This window comes from Felis catus, chromosome A1, assembly GCF_018350175.1.
Source record: "Felis catus isolate Fca126 chromosome A1, F.catus_Fca126_mat1.0, whole genome shotgun sequence".
NCBI classification, from domain to species: domain Eukaryota; kingdom Metazoa; phylum Chordata; class Mammalia; order Carnivora; family Felidae; genus Felis; species Felis catus.
Window position 1 is genome coordinate 93883648 of NC_058368.1, and position 20046 is coordinate 93903693.

The 20046-nt window shown below is 45.2% G+C and overlaps 1 protein-coding gene across 1 annotated transcript in view; it reads left to right on the forward strand.

Annotated features, from left to right (window-relative positions):
- The window catches only part of LOC101100437 (GTP:AMP phosphotransferase AK3, mitochondrial-like), a 36300-nt gene extending 19546 nt beyond the window's left edge, over positions 1 to 16754 (forward strand). Inside the window, 2 exon segments of the mRNA XM_045062602.1 lie at positions 15437 to 16177; positions 16180 to 16754. Coding sequence (XP_044918537.1) covers positions 15437 to 16177; positions 16180 to 16328 — 890 coding nt within the window. The 3' untranslated portion in view covers positions 16329 to 16754.
- Positions 16755 to 20046: the final 3292 nt, after the last annotated feature.

Consider the following 20046-nt stretch of genomic DNA (forward strand, 5'->3'; position numbering starts at 1 on the left):
AGACCATTGGTTAAGAACAAGAGAGAAGGCATTTTAGAGTCAGACAGGTTCAAATCTCAAGCCTAGCACTTACTGGGTGTGATTATGGACAAGTAATTTAACCTCTGTCAGCCTCTGTTTCCCTCTACACGGCAAAAAGATGAAAGGAATTGGGTTTTACCTGCAGCATGAAGAAGTAAAAAAAAAAAAAAAATCCATAGACTCAAGTTTCCCAGTCAGCATTTCTAACAGCTAGAAGGCTTTGCCAGAGAGGTTATGGAATCCTCCTTTCTATAAACCTTTACAACTATGACACAGCCCCGTTACTCAAAGAGGGGTTTCACTGAGACCTTCCCCCTTCTAGAGTGCAATCCCGATGGTCTGGGAAGGACTTACAGGTCTTCGGTCTCTAAACATCAATATCGGTGACACTCTTTTGCCTCTAATCTGTTTGTTTAACAAAAGTGAATGTTGACATAATCACTTCCTTGTGTGCCTCTACCCGCATTCCAAACTTCCATGAGATGAAATAAAAATCAAGACAGGTATTATATGCAGGTGATGAATCACTGAACTCTGCTCATGAAATCGATACTGTACTGTACGTTACCTAACGAGAATTTAAATAAAAATTTGAAAAAGAATAAAAAAATCAAGATGTTTTTATTTGAAAATTGTTGGCCACTGCAGTTTCAAGACTGAGAAACTCCCTACTTAAACTTAAGATGTACCTGATAATCTTTTAAGTTTATTTATTTATTTGGGGGGGGGGGAGGGGCAGAGAGGGAGAGAGAGAGAATCTTAAGCAGGCATTGCATTGTCAGTGCAGAGCCTGACCTGGGGCTTGAACTCACAAACCATGAGATCGCGACCTGAGCCGAAACCAAGAGTCGGACACGTAGCTGACTGAGCCACCCAGGTGCCCCCGATAGTCTTTATCAGTGTGGCAAAAGGTACCAAATTACTTCTATGCATCAATGAAATGATTAGGCAGAGGAAGGTGCAACGTGAGGAACGGTCGCATTAAACAAAACAACTTCTCAAAAACCTTTTCATTCCCTGAGCACTAAATCTCATGAATTGAGGCCTCGTCTACCTTTTGCGCCGGCCAGGAAACAGAGAGAAAGACAGGTGGACCAAAGTACAGAAGGTGCAGTACTGAATTTTAGGCACTCGTGAAGAGAGCCAGCCTGAGTAAGTGGATGAATCGGGCAGTGGTCAGTTCTACCGGGTGGCATTACTGCAGAGACTCAGCTCCAGGTTTTGGCCGGAGGGCAGACCGCACCCAGGAAGGGCTTTGGCTCAACAGTTGCCGGACGGAGAAAAGCACAGCCATATTCATCCCTCCCATGGCCCGGGTCTGCCAGACCACCTTCTGATGGCACCACCTAAGACTGTCGGGGAGGAACGTGCTACAGACAAGTGAGCAACCCTGACAATTCATTCCATTGTTCCAGAAATAGTGACCGTGTCCACGCTTTGGGCTGTGCTGGGGATACAGGGTAAGTAAGGCCTCATCCATGCTCCCAGGGACTTGCGGTTCAGGAAGAAAAAAAACACAATTATAGAAGAAGGTACAACAGAGTTTGGGAATCATGATAGGGGAAATGGTGCGTAACAGGGGTCCTCACCTAGTCTGGGGTCAGGGAGTCATTAAAGAGGAACCAAGCTGGACACGAGGTAAAGGTGGTCGAGGCAGGTTTGACTCAGTAACGACTGTAGGTGGGGAAAGAGATTTCAATGTGGACTGAGCTCAATTCCAAGTGCAGCAGTGACAGCTGGGAATTTGGAGCCAGTAAGCAGAGTGAGGGGGGTCAGCGGATGGAAAATCACTAAGAGGAGACATCAACGGGTTGGGATTCTTGCTAAACTGGCCAAACAGGAGTTTTGCTACAGGCAGGCCAGGGGCTTTGGTGTCAAGGGTGGGGGATGAGGAGTGTGATCAGATACCAAGGGCCAGGGGCCTGGGGGAGTCTCACTAAATAGACTGAGCCAATTCTTGCTAAAACTAGACCTCAGCAGGCCACGGACAGAGCCCACGGTTGGGGCCTGGTCAAAAATGGGGACTCACAGGAGGATGTGTAAAGTATGGTCAAGAAGAGAGACTTTGTGGGGCACCTGGGTGGCCCAGTCAGTTAAGCATCCAACTCTTGATGTCAGCTCAGGTCACAAGCTCACAGTTCATAGGTTCGACCCCTGAGTTGACTGTACAGAGCCTGCCTGGGATTCTCCTTCCCCTTCTCTCTCCCTCTTTCTTTCTCTCTCTCTCTGAACCTCCCCACTCTTGCTCTCTCTCTCTCTCTCTCTCTCTCTCAAAATAAATAAGTAAACTTAAAAAAAAAAAAGAGAGAGAGAGAGAGAGAGAGAGGGGCACCTGAGTGGCTCAGTCGGTTAATTGTCCAACTCCTGGTTTCAGCTCAGGTCACAATCTCTCGGTTTGTGAGTTCAAGCCCCACACCAGGGCTCCCTGTTTCAGATTCTCTCTCTCCCTCTCTCTCTCTCTGCCCCTCCCCTGCTTGTGCTCTCTCTTTCTCTCAAAATAAATAAATAAACTTTAAAAAATAAAAAGAAGAAGGGGCACCTGGATGGCTCAGTCGGTTGAGCATCTGACTTCAGCTCAGGTCATGATCTCGTGGTCCGTGAGTTCGAGTTCCGCATCAGGCTCTGTGTTGACAGCTCAGAGCCTGGAGCCTGCTTTGTATTCTGTCTCCCTCTCTCTCTGCCCCTCCCCCGCTCATGCTCTGTCTTTCTCTCTGCCAAAGATAAATAAATATTTTTTTTAAAATTAAAAAAAAAAAGAAGAAGAAGAGAGACTTTGTCAGAGTTCTTCTTGCAGAAAGGTACATTTAGCCTGCAGGCTGAAGGCTGAAAACAGTGCCTGAGGGCAGATCTCCAAGCGTAGAGAAGGGCAAGTGTGAATGCCCCAGATTCCGCGTATCTGGCAAAGTAGACAAAGCTGGTTATGTCGGCAGATGAAGTCTGGGGCAGAGGATAGGAAGTGAGACTAGAAACAGAAGCAAGAGAGATTCTGCAGCCTTTGCAAATGGTGCCAGAACATGAGATTTGTACTAAGGCCCCGTGGGGGGAGGGGGGGAGGTTTAACTGGGGGAGTGAGAGAGTGATTTTTCTAGTTTGCAGGCTGGCAGGCAGAGTGGAGAGGCAAGGCAGGAGGCAGGGAGTCCAGCTGAGCAAGTGCTAGAGTAACTGGGTGTGAGTTAATACAGCTGGATGAGGGAGGCCGCCAGGAGCTGGAGAGAAATGCAAAGATTAAGACAGTCTTTGATCAGGAATAGTGGGACTTGACTTAGTGGCATGATTCAATGGCAGGAGAGAGAAAGGCGGGAGTCGAGAACAACCCAAGGCATTCTGACTTTGGCTACTGGATAGAAATTGAAGTTAGTAACACTGGTGGAAGAAAAGCTAGTAGGGGAAGATGATCATTAGCTTGACACACATTGGGTTTGACTTGTAAGACGTTCAAGTCTGGAGCTCAGGCACGGAAACCCTGTCATCCTCAGTTCTGACGGTGCCTTGCATTGTCCCTTGAGGGCTGACGTGGCGGCCTCCTGTCATTTCCTCGCTGATTATCAGGGACTTGTTCTGAGGGCTCACCTAGAGCAGGCAAGGTGGATGCCCAGGAGAGAGACGTTGGAGAAAGTGTAGCGAGGAGAGAAAGAATAATGGGAGGGGGGTACCTGGGTGGCTCAGTCAGTTAAGCCTCCGACTTCGGCTCAGGTCATGATCTCACGGTTCGTGAGTTTGAGCCCCGTGTCGGGCTCTGTGCTGACAGCTCAGAGCCTAGAGCCTGCTTCGGATTCTGTGTCTCCTCTTTCTCTGTCCCTCCCCAGCTTGCACCCTGTCTCTCTCAAAAATAAATAAACATTAAAAAAAAATTTTTTTTTTAAAGAAAGAGTAATGGGAGGGGCGGCCAGTGAAAAGAGAATGTAGGAAGCATCAAAAGGGATAATTCCTTCCTCTTTTCCCTCTTATCTTTCTAGAACCTTGCCCAGTCCCGCTTCTAAGAACAAAGTCCAGGAGGTGTCATACACTTTCTAGGAATTCACACACCAAGAGTATGATTAATAGCCTATAGGAAACCTGTCTACAAAGAACTCAGCTCAGGGGCACCTGAGTGGCTCAGTTCGTTAAGCATCCAACTCTTGGTTTTAGCTTAGGTCACGATCTCATGGGTTCATGAGTTAAAGCCCCACACTGAGCACTGCACTGACAATGTGGAGCCTGCTTGGGATTCTCTCTTTCCCTCTGTCTGTGTCCCTCCCCTGCTCACGTGCACTCTCTCTATAAACAAACAAACAAACTTAAAAAAAAAAGATAGGTTATCTTAAAAAGCAAAACAAACAAACAAAAAACAAAGAACCCAGCTCATAAAGTGATTTGGAGGCAATTTACCAGTAGGATTAAGATGCTTTCCCATATACATTCGTCAACTTGGACAGAAGCATCAAGTTGGGTGAAGAGGGCAAGATGCATGATGAAACAGAAATACTGAAAATCCTCTTACAGAGATACTATGGAGAGAGCTAGTTGTTACCTGAAGGGAAGGAGGGAGGAGAAGGGGGTGATGGAGACATATTCGTATTTCTCCGTACCTCAACCACATCAATAATGATTAGTTAAAATTAAGAGCTCATGCCTATTTGGCAAAGTGTTAACATCTGTTAAACCTGGGAGCTTGGCAGATGTATTTATGTAAAATATTTCATTAAGGGGCACCTGGGTGGCTCAGTCAGTTGAGCATCTGACTTCGGTTCAGGTCATGATCTTATGGTATGTGGGTTCGAGCCCCGCGTTGGGCTCTGTGCCGACAGCTCAGAGCCTGGAGCCTGCTTCGGATTCTGTGTCCCCCTCTCTCTCTGCCCCTCCCCCACTCATGCACACTCTCTCTCAACTAAACATTTAAAATAATAATAAAATTATTAAAATGGCTGTACACTGTATCTTTCTTACACAAGAACTCCAAATAATATACATAGATACTCCCCACCCCTCCAGGAGGTGGCACTTAACCCCACCCTTCCCAAGGGTGGGCTGGGCTTAGTGAAACAGTTCCAAAGACTAGACAGAGGAGAGAAAGGGATAAACAGGACCCGTACACTGGAGAAAACTGGTAGATACCACCTTCACCAGGTGACGAAGGTTAACATCACCAGACATATCAGATGGTATCATGTAACCCTCATATGATGTGACAAGAAGGGCCCTTCACTTCTCGTGGTACCCTTTCCAAAAACCCAGTTAATCACGTGAAAACAACAGACCCACTCTCAGGGCACCTGGCCAGTACTCAAGACTGTCAGCTATTAAAAAGAAAGCAAGAATGAGAAACCACCGTCAGATACCAGAGGACACATACAGGAGACAGTGAAATCTGAATTAAGTCTGGAGTGTAGTTAACAGTAACGTACGAGGGTTGGTTTCTCAGTTGGGACAAACGTACCTGGGTTATGTAAGCTGTTACCAATAGGGGGACACTGGCTGATAGGGGATATATGAAATCGCTCTGTCCTATCAATGCAGCTTTTCTATACCTCTGACATTATTCCATCAGAAAAGTTTATTTGTGAAAGAAGGACTGCGCGTAGGGCGCCTGGGTGGCTCAGTTGGTTAAGCGTCCGACTTCAGCTCAGGTTATGATCTCACAGCTCATGAGTTCAAGGTCTACATCGGGCTCTGTGCTGACAGCACGGAGCCTGCTTGGATCCTCTGCCTCTCTCTGTCTCTGTCTCTCTCTCTCTCTCAGCCCCTAACCCTCCCTCAAAAGTAAACATTAAAAAAATTCTGTTAATAAAAATATTTTTAGCAAAGGACTGTGTGCCATCAAGAACCCTCCCTCTCAAAATGAAACCAGCGAGGAGTCAGGTGTGCCTTTGGGAATCACAACACATTATGAAAGTACAATGCGGGTGGGGAGGGCGCCTAGATGGCTCAGTCAAGAGTCAGTGTCCGACTCCTGATCTCAGCTCAGGTCTTGCTCTCAGGGTTTCAGAAAACTGAAACCAACCCTTCAATCACAAAAAAATAGATTAATACTTTCAACTGTTGTTTAATGGCGAGCTTTCACAAGTGGATGATAAAGTTCCCTGCCCTTTGAACAGAGGACACTAACTGTAACTGAATCCTTTCTAGGTGAGTCAGGGTCACGGGGGAGGACGGCTGTGAGTTCGTCACACCACACCACAAACGGTCGGTTCTGCCTTTCATCTTCCTCACTGCGGTAGGGTGCAGGAGACACAGAGGCCAGCCGCCACAGCTAAGACATGGCTATGAAAAGGCCAAATAAGATGGATGTGGATTGGGTGCCTGGGTGGCTCGGTCAGTTACGCGTCCGACTTCAGTTCAGGTCATGATCTCACGGTCTGTGAGTTTGAGACACGCGTCCGGCTCGGAGCTGACAGTACGGAGCCTGCTTGGGATTCTGTGTCTCCCTCTCTCTCTGCCCCTCCCTGACTTGCTCTGTCTCTCTCTCAAAAATAAGTAAATAAATTTAATGAAAAAAAATATGGATGTGGATTAAGACATCATAACCTCATGTGAACCAGCACCCTAAACAAGCAATTTAGCTGAGGACAGCAGCTGGCAGTTGATTTTCCCATATATCTATTATTTTCCATCTCGGGGTTAGAAACACAGTTACTGTAGTTTGCTGAATGCGAAGCCTGTCCTCTGAACAACCGAAGACACCACAGTCCCTGCGTACCTCATGCCAGGCCTGGGAAGCAGGTGCAGGTGAGGGGTTAACTCATTGGTATCTTCATGAGGGAGTTCAAATTGTGACCTTGTCTGGCTCTACTCAGAGAATATTTTGTTGGTGGTGTATATCACGGGGGGATTCTTGGGTTTCTGTTACACGGAGGAGTGTCTCATAAACCCAAAGCAGTATGACGTGAGCCAGGGTGATAAGCAGCCAGAGAAGGGAAGTCTTTTCTTCAACCTTCTCCCAGGACCACGTGCCTCTCGCCCTTCCTGGAATCCAACAAACACCACCTCACAGCCCTGTCAAGCGATGGGGTCCCCTCTGGAAAATGGACTTCACCCCACTCTCTGAGACAGCTTTTCACTCAGTCAGCCCCCCAACCTTTACTTAATCTCACACGAAGACGGCATATAGCACCTTCCCCAAATCTCTTTTTCTTGAATGACCTCAAAAAAGAGCCATAAAAATGACATGATGGGTTGTTTTCACCCTATAAGCAAGAGAGATAGCTATCTCTAAAATCAAGATTTGGGGACAGGAGATATTTAACGAGAAATGAGGGTGTTCAAGAAGCTTCCCATACAATGTCCATCTTGTCAGTTGTTTGCTGGAGAGAGGACTCAAGCTTCCATTAACATCGCAGATAGAAATAAACGAGGCCAGGTTTTGACCTGAAATTAGTGGTCAGCTAACTAATCTTAAACAAAAGACATTTTCACATCCACACTATGTCCCCATTCCTCTAGGAAAGACTGCAAAGATCTATACTCCTCTTAGGGCAGGATTTTGCAATTTTCAGTACAATTCAAATTTGGGGACCTGATAATCCTTTGCTATGGAGGGCTGTCCTGTGGGCTGCCGGAAGTTGAGCAGCTAGGGTTGCTAGAGGTAGCAGATTAAAATGTAAGGGTCTTGGGGTGCCTACGTGGCTCTGTCGGTTAAGCGTCCGTCTGAGCTGACAGCTCAGAGCCTGGAGCCTGCTTGGGATTCTGTGTCTCCCTCTCTCTCTGCCCTTCCCCTGCTAAGTACTCAGTGTCTCTCTGTCAAAAATGAATAAACGTTAAAAAAAAAATTTGTAATGTAATGGTCTCAGTTAAATGTGAATTTCAAATAAATGACAAGATGGTTTTTTGTTTTTTTGTTTTTTTTGTTTTTTTTAGTATAGGTACGTCCCATGAAATATTCACAGCATCCCTGGTCTCTATCCACTAGATGCCAGTAGCATTACCCACCCCAGCCCTGGCCTCAGTTCTGACAACTAAAAATATCACCAGACATTGCCAAACGTCCCCTTGTGGGGAGGGGCAAGACTGCCTCCGGTGGAGAGCCGCTGATTCAGGACAACACAACAGAACGCTTCAAATCCGAGTCCCTTTATCTTAGCTTTCAGAAGTAATCTGAATCTACTGGCTAAAGTATCAGCGAAAGAACCGAGACACTCTTCCACACGTCTTAAACATTTTGAAAATATTACTACTTTGCTATTTATTTATTTATTTTTGAGAGAGAGAGAGAGAGAGAGAGAGAGAGAGAGAGAGAGAGGGAGAAAGAGAGAGAATGCAAATGGGGGAGGGGCAGAGAGAGAAAATCCAAAGCAGGTTCTGTACTGTCAGTGCCAAGCCTGACACAGCGCTCGAACCCACGCACCTCGAGATCATGACCTGAGCCGAAATCAGGCATCGGATGCTTAACCGACTGAGCTACCCAGGAGCCCCTCTTTATTTTGCTTTTTAATGTCCTTTGGAATCAATCTCTTCTGGCCTTTCATGCCGGGTAAACTCTTGGCTCTCTTTCCGAATTAGCAGGCTCATTTTGATCAGATGATATAAATTACGAAACCTGCCATATTCTCCTTTTTCCTTCACAGCTAGAAAGCTTAGCGGTAAAATTAATGCACAGTTGGAGAAATCACCTGAGCTCACCTGGCCCGTATTTTATTATTTTTTCAAACAAACAGCTACACAGTGGCTTTTGTATGCACATATATTTTAAACGCTTTACACATATTAACTTCTTGAATTCCTATCACTTCTTTTTAAAATTTTTTTTTAACGTTTATTTATTTTTGAGACAGAGAGAGACAGAGCATGAACGGGGGAGGGGCAGAGAGAGAGGGAGACACAGAATCAGAAGCAGGCTCCAGGCTCTGAGCCATCAGCCCAGAGCCCTACACGGGGCTCGAACTCACGGACCGCGAGATCGTGACCTGAGCCGAAGTCGGACACTCAACCGACTGAGCCACCCAGGCGCCCCTTGAATTCCTATCACTACTTAATTACCTTATGGGTACGTGCTATTATTATCCTCCCTTTCAGGATACAAAACTGAGGTCCCTTTTTGGGTATTTTTGTAAATTATTTCCTCTTTCATGACTGTCCTTTTTGTATATGGAAGCCCCCTCCCATCCTGTTTGGAAGCTGATCGCACACCGAGACCACTTTGGACTCTCAGCCTCGCCTGTCTCTAGTTTCAAACTCTACCATGGCAACCAGCCCCAACTGCTTCTTCCAGGCTCACCCTCCCAGAGCCCAGCCTCGTGCCCATGCAGCACCTCTCACCTCGCATCTTGGCTTCCCTGTTAACACCAAGATGGGGGACACCAAGGGACCCTGCTTCAGAGCCCAGAATCGCGCAGCCCAGAACTGCAGGGGAATTAACACCTCATGGTGTGAGTGTTGTGCGACGGGAGATGGAAACTGGTAGATAAATTTATTCTTTTTTTTTTTTCACTCCAGGCTGTTCTGAGATGCAGCTTTTCAGAGAGGGTGCTGAAATAAAGCCACTGGCAATACTTAGTGGCAACCAGCTCACTTATCTCTCTGCTCAAATGTCTCTCCTTCTCTCTGCCTCGTTCCTACATCACCTATTCTCTGGCTTCTGCTCCCCGATATTGTGCTCCTGACAAAGCAGCAGAAACACACTATTATTCGGCTCTGCTCTCTAAGGAATCCAGACTACAACACTTAGAAATAATTACAAATAAAATCACACTGGAAGGACGTTTATCTACTTACTTTCATTAACTTCAGAGTCAGCAATATTTATTGTGGTCCAATCCGAATAGAATTCTGGAATGTTAGGGGCGCTTGCGTGACTCAGTCGGTTAAGCGTCCGACTTCAGCTCAGGTCATGATCTCACAGTTCTTGGGTTCAAGCCTTACGTGGGCTCTGTGCTGACAGCTCAGAGGCTGGAGCCTGCTTCAAATTCTGCATCTCCCTCTCTCTCTGCTCCTCCCCCAGTCACATTCTCTCTCTCTCTCTCAAAAACAAATAAACATTAAAAAAAAATTTTTTTTAGAATTCTGGAACATTCTCCCTAGCAGGACGTTTAAGAGTCAACCCCATTATTTTTACAGCTGAGAATACCAAGACCCAAAGAGGGAAGAGGATCGCTCCAAATCACATGCCTTGGTAGTGCTGTGTGAATATAGCACATTTAGTTGAGTGTCCACAGGGTCAGATTGCCATACCAATTATTTCACTTCATGCTTGAAAACTGGGGGGTTAGCATGATTGTCCCCATTTTGTGCATAAGAAACAGAGGCTCAGAAAAAGTGCAGTAAAATGTTCAAGGTCACCATGTTAGCAAAATGGTAGAGTCCGGTGTACATGAGGCCTCCAAACTGGTTCTTTCCCCAACTGCCTCCTGGCCATTCTGGGAGTCAGGCAGAAAAACACACCTGACCTTCGGAGCAAAAGGCAAAACACACCTGCTTCAGAGCAGCTTCCAGGCTCTGAGCTGTCAGCACAGAGCCTGACTCGGAGTTTAAACTCGTGAACCACAAAATCAATGACCTGAGCGAAGTCAGACACTTAATCGACTGAACCACCCAGGCGCCCCGAGGTATTGTACTCTCCGACAACAGTGTGTGTATACAGTAAGTGCTTAATAAATGTTAGCCAACACCAGTTCTCCGGAATCAAAGATGCCTTCCGAAAACAACATCAGCTTCTCTTCTGTAGGTGCTTACTAAGTGCCAAGCGTGGTGCTAAGCATTTTCCATAGAAGAAGGAATCTCTTCTTTTTTTCTTTTTCTCTTATTTTTCAAAGTGTATTTTTATTTATTTTAAGAAAGAAATAGAGAGCAAATGGGGGAGGGACAGAGAGAGAGAGAGAGGGAGAGAGGATCCTAAGCAGGTTCCATGCTGTCAGCACAGAGCCTAACACAGGGCTCGAACTCATGAACCATGATATCATGACCTGAGCCAGAACCAAGAGTCGGATGTTTAAACGACTGAGCCACCCAGGCACCCCTATTTTATGTTTTCTTGCAAGATTTTATTTAAATTCAAGTTAGTTAACATATAGTGTAGTATTGGTTTCAGAGGTAGAATTTAGTGACTCATCACTTCCATACAACACCCAGTGCTCATCCCAACAAGTGTCCTCCTTAATGCCCGTCACCCATCCCCCCACCCCCACCCCCATCAACCCTGTTTGTTCCCTATAGTTAAGAGTCTCTTATGGTTTCCCTCCCTCTCTGTTTTTATCTTATTTTATTTTTGAAGGAATCTCTTCTGACCATCCTAACCTCATGAGGGAGGAAGATGAAGGGGAATGTCTACCCTCTCCTCTTCATTTCTTATCGCTTCTATCAATAGTTAACAAATGTCAGTCATTTATGTACTCACTTGTTGGACTTCGCCGTATCTATGTGCCAGTTTTAATTTTTTTTTTTAAGTAAACTCTACCTCCAAGATGGGCTTTGACCTCATAACCCTGAGACCAAGAGTCACATGCTCTACAGATGGAGCCAGCCAGGCGCTGCCCACCCCCCTGTGTACCAGTTTTAAAACTTAAATTTCTAGTATAGTTTTGTCCTAAGCAAGAATACTCCCAAATATTAGGTTTGAGCACTAGTTATGTTTTTCCTTACACACATTAAAACATGCATATGCACCATCAAAATGAAAAACGCTATTATTTAAAATACCCTAGGGGGAAAAAAAGATAGAACAGGATTGGAAAATACTCCAGAAAAAAAATAAGAGAGAACAACATTGGCAAAACATTGATCATTATGAAACCAGATATTGAGTACCTGGGGCTGTACCATTGTCTCATTTCATGTGTCTTTGACATTTTCATGATAGTTTAAAAAATAAAATAAAACAAACTTATCAAATCTGGAGGTGGGGAGGGGAATGTTCTCACGCAGAGACCTAAAACCATCTCACATTCCCCAGAGAAGCTGTCACACTCTAGGAAACACTATCCCATAATATCTACTAGAAGGTGAGTATCATGGGGACAGACACTCAGGCTTCATTCTTTCACGTGGGTTGCATCCCCTGTGCTTAGAATAGTAAGTCACGGGGGCGCCTGGGTGGCGCAGTCGGTTAAGCGTCCGACTTCAGCCAGGTCACGATCTCGAGGTCCGTGAGTTCGAGCCCCGCATCAGGCTCTGGGCTGATGGCTCGGAGCCTGGAGCCTGTTTCCGATTCTGTGTCTCCCTCTCTCTCTGCCCCTCCCCTGTTCATGCTCTGTCTCTCTCTGTCCCAAAAATAAATAAAAAACGTTGAAAAAAAAATTTAGAAAAAAAGAACAGTAAGTCACAGATGTAAATGCCCAACTTAAGTTTGCCGAATTGATGAATGAGTGATTATCAAGCTTCTCATCACCCTTGTGGCTTCCAGCTGTGTCTCCGTGGATGCCCTATAACTGCTAACTCTCCCTAGAGCAGGCAATAAATTAACTCGGAAATTTTCACCCCAAAATGATTGGGGTTGCACAAACAGGCCTCATCTGAGGAGCTCTCTCTGTTTTTCTTTTATTGCTACACCATTTGGCTTCTGTTATTGTGAAAAACACCTAGTAAGTTTCAGCGAAAGTCCACAATCGTATATGGTGGGCACTGGGCATTTTCTTCTAAGTGAGGCCAAATGTCTTAAACGCTATTACCTGGCCACTGGCTTTTATGTCTTCTGTCAGAGAATCCCTTGCCGGGTGCTGCTGAGAAAAGTTTTATAACCAGTGTCTTCAGCAGCGTTAAGTGCTATCAGCCTGGGAAAAGAAGGAAGGAACGAGGTGGTCTCAGGAGCCAGAAATGACCCTGTGCTTTAGGAGTCTGACGTGTGCCTCCACTCCAACATGGACTGTGCCTGTTCTAAGCCGCTGGGGAGCACATCCTCTCCCTCTCACGCCTGGAGCACAGCCAATGCTACCTACTCTCTGAAGATACTCTCTGGGGTATTCTGAGATCAGATTCTGGTACCAAATTAGGTGTCTCAATTAAGGGTTGAATATACTAGAAGTCTAAATCTATCCAGGAGGAGAGAAAGACCTGGGTGGCATCGCTTTTTGTGTATATAATTAAAAGGCGGTGAGAGTGTGCTCCTTTATTAGACACAGCAATTAGCATTATGCAAAGATACTGTTTCAATTATAACACCATTTTTTTTTTCCTTTGCTGGGGGATACGTGCCAAATTTCTATTAAATATCTGCATACCTTCTGACTCTTCTTATGTATTCAGTGTAACTCCTTTGAATACAGCAACAATAAAAGCGATCATACAGGGGCACCTGGGTGGCTCAGTCGGTTAAGCATCTGACTCCTGATCTCGGCTCAGGTCATGATCTCACGGTTTGTGAGTTCAAGCCCTGTGTTGGGCTCTGCTCTGACAGCAAGGAGCCTGTTTGGGATTTTCTCTCTCCCTCTCTCTCTCTGCCCCTCCACCGTGCAACAGCCCTCTCTCTCTCTGTCTCAAATAACATAAATAAACATTTTTTAAAAAAAAAAATTCAAAGAGATTATATGACTAACTTAAAGATCCCAAATATCAGAAACAATTTTTATTTAAAAAAAAATTTTTTTTTCAACGTTTATTTATTTTTGGGACAGAGAGAGAGCATGAACGGGGGAGGGGCAGAGAGAGAGGGAGACACAGAATCGGAAACAGGCTCCAGGCTCTGAGCCATCAGCCCAGAGCCTGACGTGGGGCTCGAACTCACGGACCGCGAGATCGTGACCTGGCTGAAGTCGGACGCTTAACCGACTGCGCCACCCAGGCGCCCCCAGAAACAATTTTTAAAAAGTCTGAGCAATTAGAGCAAACATTCCACTTTACTGCCACGAAATACAAATACAGAAATTATGCTTCTACTCCCCCAATCTCTACTCTGGAAAAAGCTTTCTCTCTCTGCTTATGGGATGAGAACAATGCATCACGTCATTTTTATGGAACTTTCTGAGAAGTGACGTGGACGCAGGGTTGGAGGCCCTGGAGCCTTCTAATTAGGATTACTTCCATATGATCCACGTTCAGATGCTGAACTGAGCCAAATGGACCACCCAAGACAAAGCTGAGGAGGCAACTGTTCCATGGCTTGTGTCTTAAATTAAACCTAAAGCATCTTTCCGAGGAAGTGATCAGCAGTCAGCATAAAAATCCTACATGGAAATCAAGTAGAGGAGTGGCCCACTGACAAATGAAAAGGGGCTTAACGTCACTCGTTTGAAGGAATTAAAGGTAAATGTGTCCTTTCTCACCTCTCTGCTGGCCTGCTGAGATAGCCTGCTAACAGCAGAGCAACATTCTTGCAGAATTCTCCTTCCATTTGTGCAGGCAGAGCAATCTTTTAAAAACAGAAAATCAAGTTGTCTTTCCACTGCTTGAAACCTGTCTTCCCAGTTCACTTCCCAGGTTGGTTTGTTTGAGTTTTAAAATTTATTTATTTTTGAGAGAGTCGGTGGGGAGTCGGGGGGGGGGTGGGAGGCAAGGAGTGAATGAGCTAGAGAGGGGCTGAGGGAGAGAGAGGGAGACAGAGTATCCCAAGCAGGCTCTGCGGCTCAGCACAGAGCCGGATGCAGGGCTCCAACTCATGACTTGTGAGATCATGATCAGAGCTGAAACCAAGAGTCAGAGGCTTAACCCACTGAGCCCCCCAGGCATTCCCCGCCGCCGCCCCCCCCCCTGTATATTTAAATACAAGCTGCAACATACTTTAACATAAATCGAATATAAATTACATGGGGCTGCAACATTTTGCATTTACAACGTCTTAGAAATCTTTTCACGTTAGCACACGGAGATCGCTCTCTTTGTAGCCTACGAAGTGCTAGACAGGCTACTGCTCCCTTGTCTACTTTCTTTTTTTGTTATTATTTTTTTTAAACGTTTTATTTATTTTTGAGAGAGAGCACAAGTGGGGGAGGGGCAGAGAGAGGGGGACAGAGGAGCCCTAGCAACTCTGCACTGATGTGGGGCTTGAACTCACCAACCAGGAAATCATGACTTAAGCGGAAGTCGTAAGCTCAACCGGCTGGGCCACCCAGGTGCCCCAGGTATTCTCTTATTAATGACTATTTAGATAGTTAACCCTTTTCTGCTGGTCTATATAAATGGGGCTGAAGGGAACATTCTACATATGTCTTCTTGTTTTACTTTGAGGGTTTATCTTAAGACACTGAGAAGCAGTTTTATAAAACTTCAATAGCCACAGCCAAGTTGCCTTCCAAACTAACTGTGGGCACACCCCACCAGAGGAGTGTGAGCTCTATTTACTCACACCTTTGCCAATATTTTCTTCTCGGTGTTCTGGAATGTCTATTCCTGCGACTCATACCATTCTTTAACTCTAGGAAATTCTTGTGTATTCTTTCTTGAATCATTTCTTTAAATACTGTATCCCTCCACCCTCTCCATTTTCTGCGTGTGAATGGTGGAACTTTGAATCTACACCTCATGTTCCCGGAGTTTCCTTTCCTACTTACCATCTTTTCTCCTGCATGGTGAAAAGGGGGATTTCTTGGCTCCATCTTCCAAGTTACGAACGTGCTCTTGGTCAGAGTGCAGTCCCGGCTTGCACTGCGGGGTTGCTTCCTTGCTGCACTGAGCCGCACCTGCCGCCCACGGCCCCGGAGCGCGTCGCCGGGCGCGCAGCTTGCAGAGCGCACACGGCCCGAGTCTCTGGCCCAACTGTCTGTAGCCGGGTCTTGCCCAGCAGCCATAGGGGCGTCGGGGCGGCTCCTGCACACGGTGATCCCCGGCGCCTGGGGCTCCGGCAAGCACACTCTGGCTTTGCGCATCACCAAACACTCCCGGCTGAAAAAGTTCTCCAGCGGGGACCTGATCCGAGAAAACATGCTGAGGGACACAGAGATCGGTGTGCTCACCAAGGTTTTCATGGACCAGGGGAAGCTCATCCCGGACCACGTCATGACCCGAGTGACCCTTCACGAGCTGAAAAATTTCAGCCAGGAGAGCTGGCTGTTGTGTGGTTTCCCCAGAACACTGCGACAAGCTGAGGCCCTGGATAGAGTTTATCAGATACACCTGGTGTTGAACCTGAACGTGCCCTCTGAGGTCATCCAGCAACGCCTCTCCGCTCGCTGGATTCATCCAGGCAGTGGGCGCGTCTACAACCTCGAATTCAAACCTCCCAAAGTGGTTGGCGTGGACGATCTGACCGGCGAGCCTTTCGTTCAGCGTGAGGATGATAGACCAGAGACGCTCATCAAGAGGCTGAAGGTTTACGAAGACCAACCAAACCTGTCCTGGAATATTACCGGAAGAAGGGAGTGTTGGAAACATTCTCCGGAACAGAGACCAACGAGATCTGGCCCTGTATGCATGCTCTCCTGCAAACAAAAGTTCCACAAATAGACTCGAAAGCATCGGTTATTCCATGAGGACACATGCCGGCTGGCAGTTAGCAAGATGAACAGAATCTCTTCTTCTTTTCGTTTACAAGTTCCTTGTTCTAAGTACTCCGCCATGTACGAATTCCTTGAAAGTTATATTAGTTGCGTTTCTGTGGATGTTACTTTGTTATTTTGTAAGGATCCGCCAAATGAGTCTCATGCTGAAACTTGTCTTTGGAGATTTCCTGGTGTGTTTCATCCAGCTATGGGGGCGCAATTCAAAATGTCCAAGCTTAAAAAATTCTCTTAGAGCAAGATTAAAAGAGCAATTGGTAGCAATAGGACTTTTGTTCAGGAGGAAAAAGTGATTGATTTCCTATTTTTCTGGAAAAGTAAAAAATTACATTATACGAATTTGGAGAAAGTATCTAATTAATAAGAGGCTTTTGTATAGCCAGATGCCAACCCCCCCCCCCCCAAAAAAAAACAACAAAAACAAAAAAAACCACAACATTTCCAGCACATGGGGCATGGTTTTGTGAGATGCTGTATCTATAAAATTCTGTATGTATAAATTCAGATAAAAATAGCTGGATTTATAAATTCAGTACGGAATGCAAATTTACTATTGCCTTATTTAAACTAAGAAACCTACAAGGTGGCTGTATAAACTGCATTTATTTTGTTAAACATACTTTCAGTTTACTCAGAATTTTCAAGTTGCTATAAAAATGTATCACATAACATTTAGGAAAATATTACTTTGATATGACTTGTTTTCTCCTGAAAATACATGAGCGCTGAGGGATATAACTTATGTTAGAAATTGACATTATGATACAAGCTCTTGGATAAGTACCAGAGTTGAATGAATTTTCCTAAGTGAAAATGTAAATGACATGTTGCATTTTCAGAGGTTACTCAGTTAAGAAATGTGTCTTTAGGATCTGCTTGCCAGTTCTTCTGATCATTCTGCCTTGAAGAGTAACAAAGTACTTAAAAATAAGAAGAAAAACTTATAACACGATGTAAAATACACATACTTTGTCCTCAGAAGATAGAAATAAATCAAGCATCCCTGGTGGGAAATTTCCTTGACAATATAGCAGCCATAACGAGTAAGCAGGTGTAGCAATGAAAAAGTTTTATATGAGAGGGAAAAAGGACCAGGAAAAGTAATTCAGTTTGCTGAGGTTGGAGTTCTTTATTCCTGACCAAAGAAGTTGATACCTGGGAGTGTTCACATACATCCTCTCTTAAGGGGAAAAAAATCCTGCCAGTGTCTGTAATCTGACCAGCCATTAAAAAAATTTTTTTTAATATTTATTTAGAGTGTGTGTGTGTGTGTGTGTGTGTATGTGTGTGTGTGTGAGTGAGCAAGGGGGGGGGGGCAGATAGAGAGAGGGAGACACAGAATCTGAAGCAGGCTCCAGGTTCTGAGCTGTCATCAGGGAGCCCGACGTGGGGGTCAAGCCAGGGAACCAAGAGATCATGACCTGAGCTGAAGTCGAGGACTTAACTGACTGAGCCACTCAGGTGCCCCATGACTAGCCATTTTTAAATCATTATTCTAGATTCCTGCCTGGCATTGGGAAGACACATGCTTATGTAGCGTTGCCTGGTAGGAGTGGGCAGTAAGAGAGGTAGAGGAGAAACACAACTATATCTTCTTTACTGTTAATTTCAGTTGGTGCTAAATCAAATGAAACAAGTCCTTGCACCCGCTGTTATTAACAGCCTTTGAAAATGGGGCCTATTTTACTCCAAGCACTCAAAATACAAATACCAGCAAGTGTTCTATATCTAGGAGAAAAACTTCTCTTTCTGTTCGATGGATTTTTCTTTTTTTAGATATTTTTTTAAATGTTTGTTTATTTTTGAGAGATAGAGCGAAAGCAGGGGAGGGGCAGAGAGAGAGAGAAAGAGAGAGAGAGGGAGACACAGAATCCGAAGCAGGCTCCAGGCTCTGAGCTGTCAGCACAGAGCCTCATGCAGGGCTCAAACCCACAAACTGCAAGATCATGACCTGAGCTGAAGTTGGAGGCTTAACCGACTTGAGCCACCCAGGCGCCCAATTGTATTTTTCATTTGTTGTCAATTTTTCAAAAGGGACCAAGACTTTTGAAAAGGGTTAAGGAATACAGGGGCATCTAGGTGGCTCAGTCAGTTGAGCAACTGAGTCTTGATTTCAGCTCAGGTCATGATCCCAGGGTCATGGGATTGAGCTCCATATCAGGCTCCGCACTGAGCATGGAACCTGCTTAAGATTCTCTCTCTCTCTCTCTCTCTCTCTCTCTCTCTCTCTCTCTCAAATAATAATTTAGGGGTGTCTGGGTACCCCAGTCTGTTAAGCATCCGGCTTTGGCTCAGGTCACGATCTTGTGGTCCCCTTGGGTTTGAGACCTGTGTCGGGCTCTGTGCTGACAGCTCAGAGCCTGGAGCCTGCTTCGGATTCTGTGTCTCCCTCTCTCTCTGCCCCTCCCCCACTCACACTCTGTCTCTCTCGCTCTCAAAAATAAACATTTAAAATTTTTTTAAATAATTTAAAAAATAAATAAAAGTGCTATGGAAAACATTTAATTCTTCTTAATACTTTCTATAACGACTCACTCAGATACTATGGGCTTTCCAGAGAAGTGAACTACCAAAACTCTGAGCTATCACTAGTCACTAGGTTACAAAACACACATTCATCTTCGTTATACTAAAATTACATTTCAGAAAAAAAAGATGTTTCATCTGCTGGCTCAAGGATCAAATTTTAATCTCCCTGACTCTTCTAGTTGATTTATTTGTGACTGCTTTATCCTCACACGTCAGAGAAATTTGCTGATGCTTATTTATTTTTTTAATTGAAGCAGAGTTGACGTATAATATTAGCGTCAGGCATACAGCACGGCAGTTTGACAATTCTGTACATTCCGCAATGCTCACCACAAAAAGCATGGTCACCATACAATGTTATTGCGATATTGCTGACTATATTCACTACGTCGTACTTTTCATCCACGTGACTTAATCTTACAGCTGGAAGTTTGTACGTTTCCATCCCCTCTGCCAATTTTGCCCATCCCCACATCCCCCTCCCCTCTGGCAATCACCAGTCTGTTGGATTTATGAGACTGTTTCTGCTTTTTGTTTGTTCATTTGTTTTGTTTTTTAGATTCCACATTTGAGTGAAATCATATAGGATTTGTCTTTGTGAAGTCATAAGGTATTTGTCTCTGTCTGGCTTTTTCTTGATTCCTCTTTTGCTTGCTCTATTCTTTATCTTGCCTGGGTGTTGTGTATTTTGTGGAGTTTGTTGTCTTTTGTAGTGTTGGTCTTTCTCCAATGTGTGGTGATCTTGACTCTTTGATCTTCTATCTAGTTGAGATTCTCCATTAGTCTGTATTCTCTGTCAGTGGGTGTGATCTGCTTAGGGAGATTGCTGGTCTGAATTGGACTGCCCTCAGGGACAATGAAGGGTAAGCCACTGGGTGAGATTTCGCTGGGGTGTTCAGATCTACCCTATTCCCCTGGCAATGGTCAGCCCTAAGACACATGGCCATGCCCATCTAATTTGGGCTCCCTGGCTATGACTCCTACAGGAAGGCTGACATTTTGTCACAGCTGTTGAAGTCAAGAGAAGACAGAAGGGCTTCAGTGGAGGATGAATCGTTGGCCCCACCTGCAGCAGCAGCCCAAGGACCTCCATGTTGATTGTCTTTGATACCCTCCTGCTCCTGGTGTCTGCCACCTTTGAGGATGGAGCAGGCTTGATGTT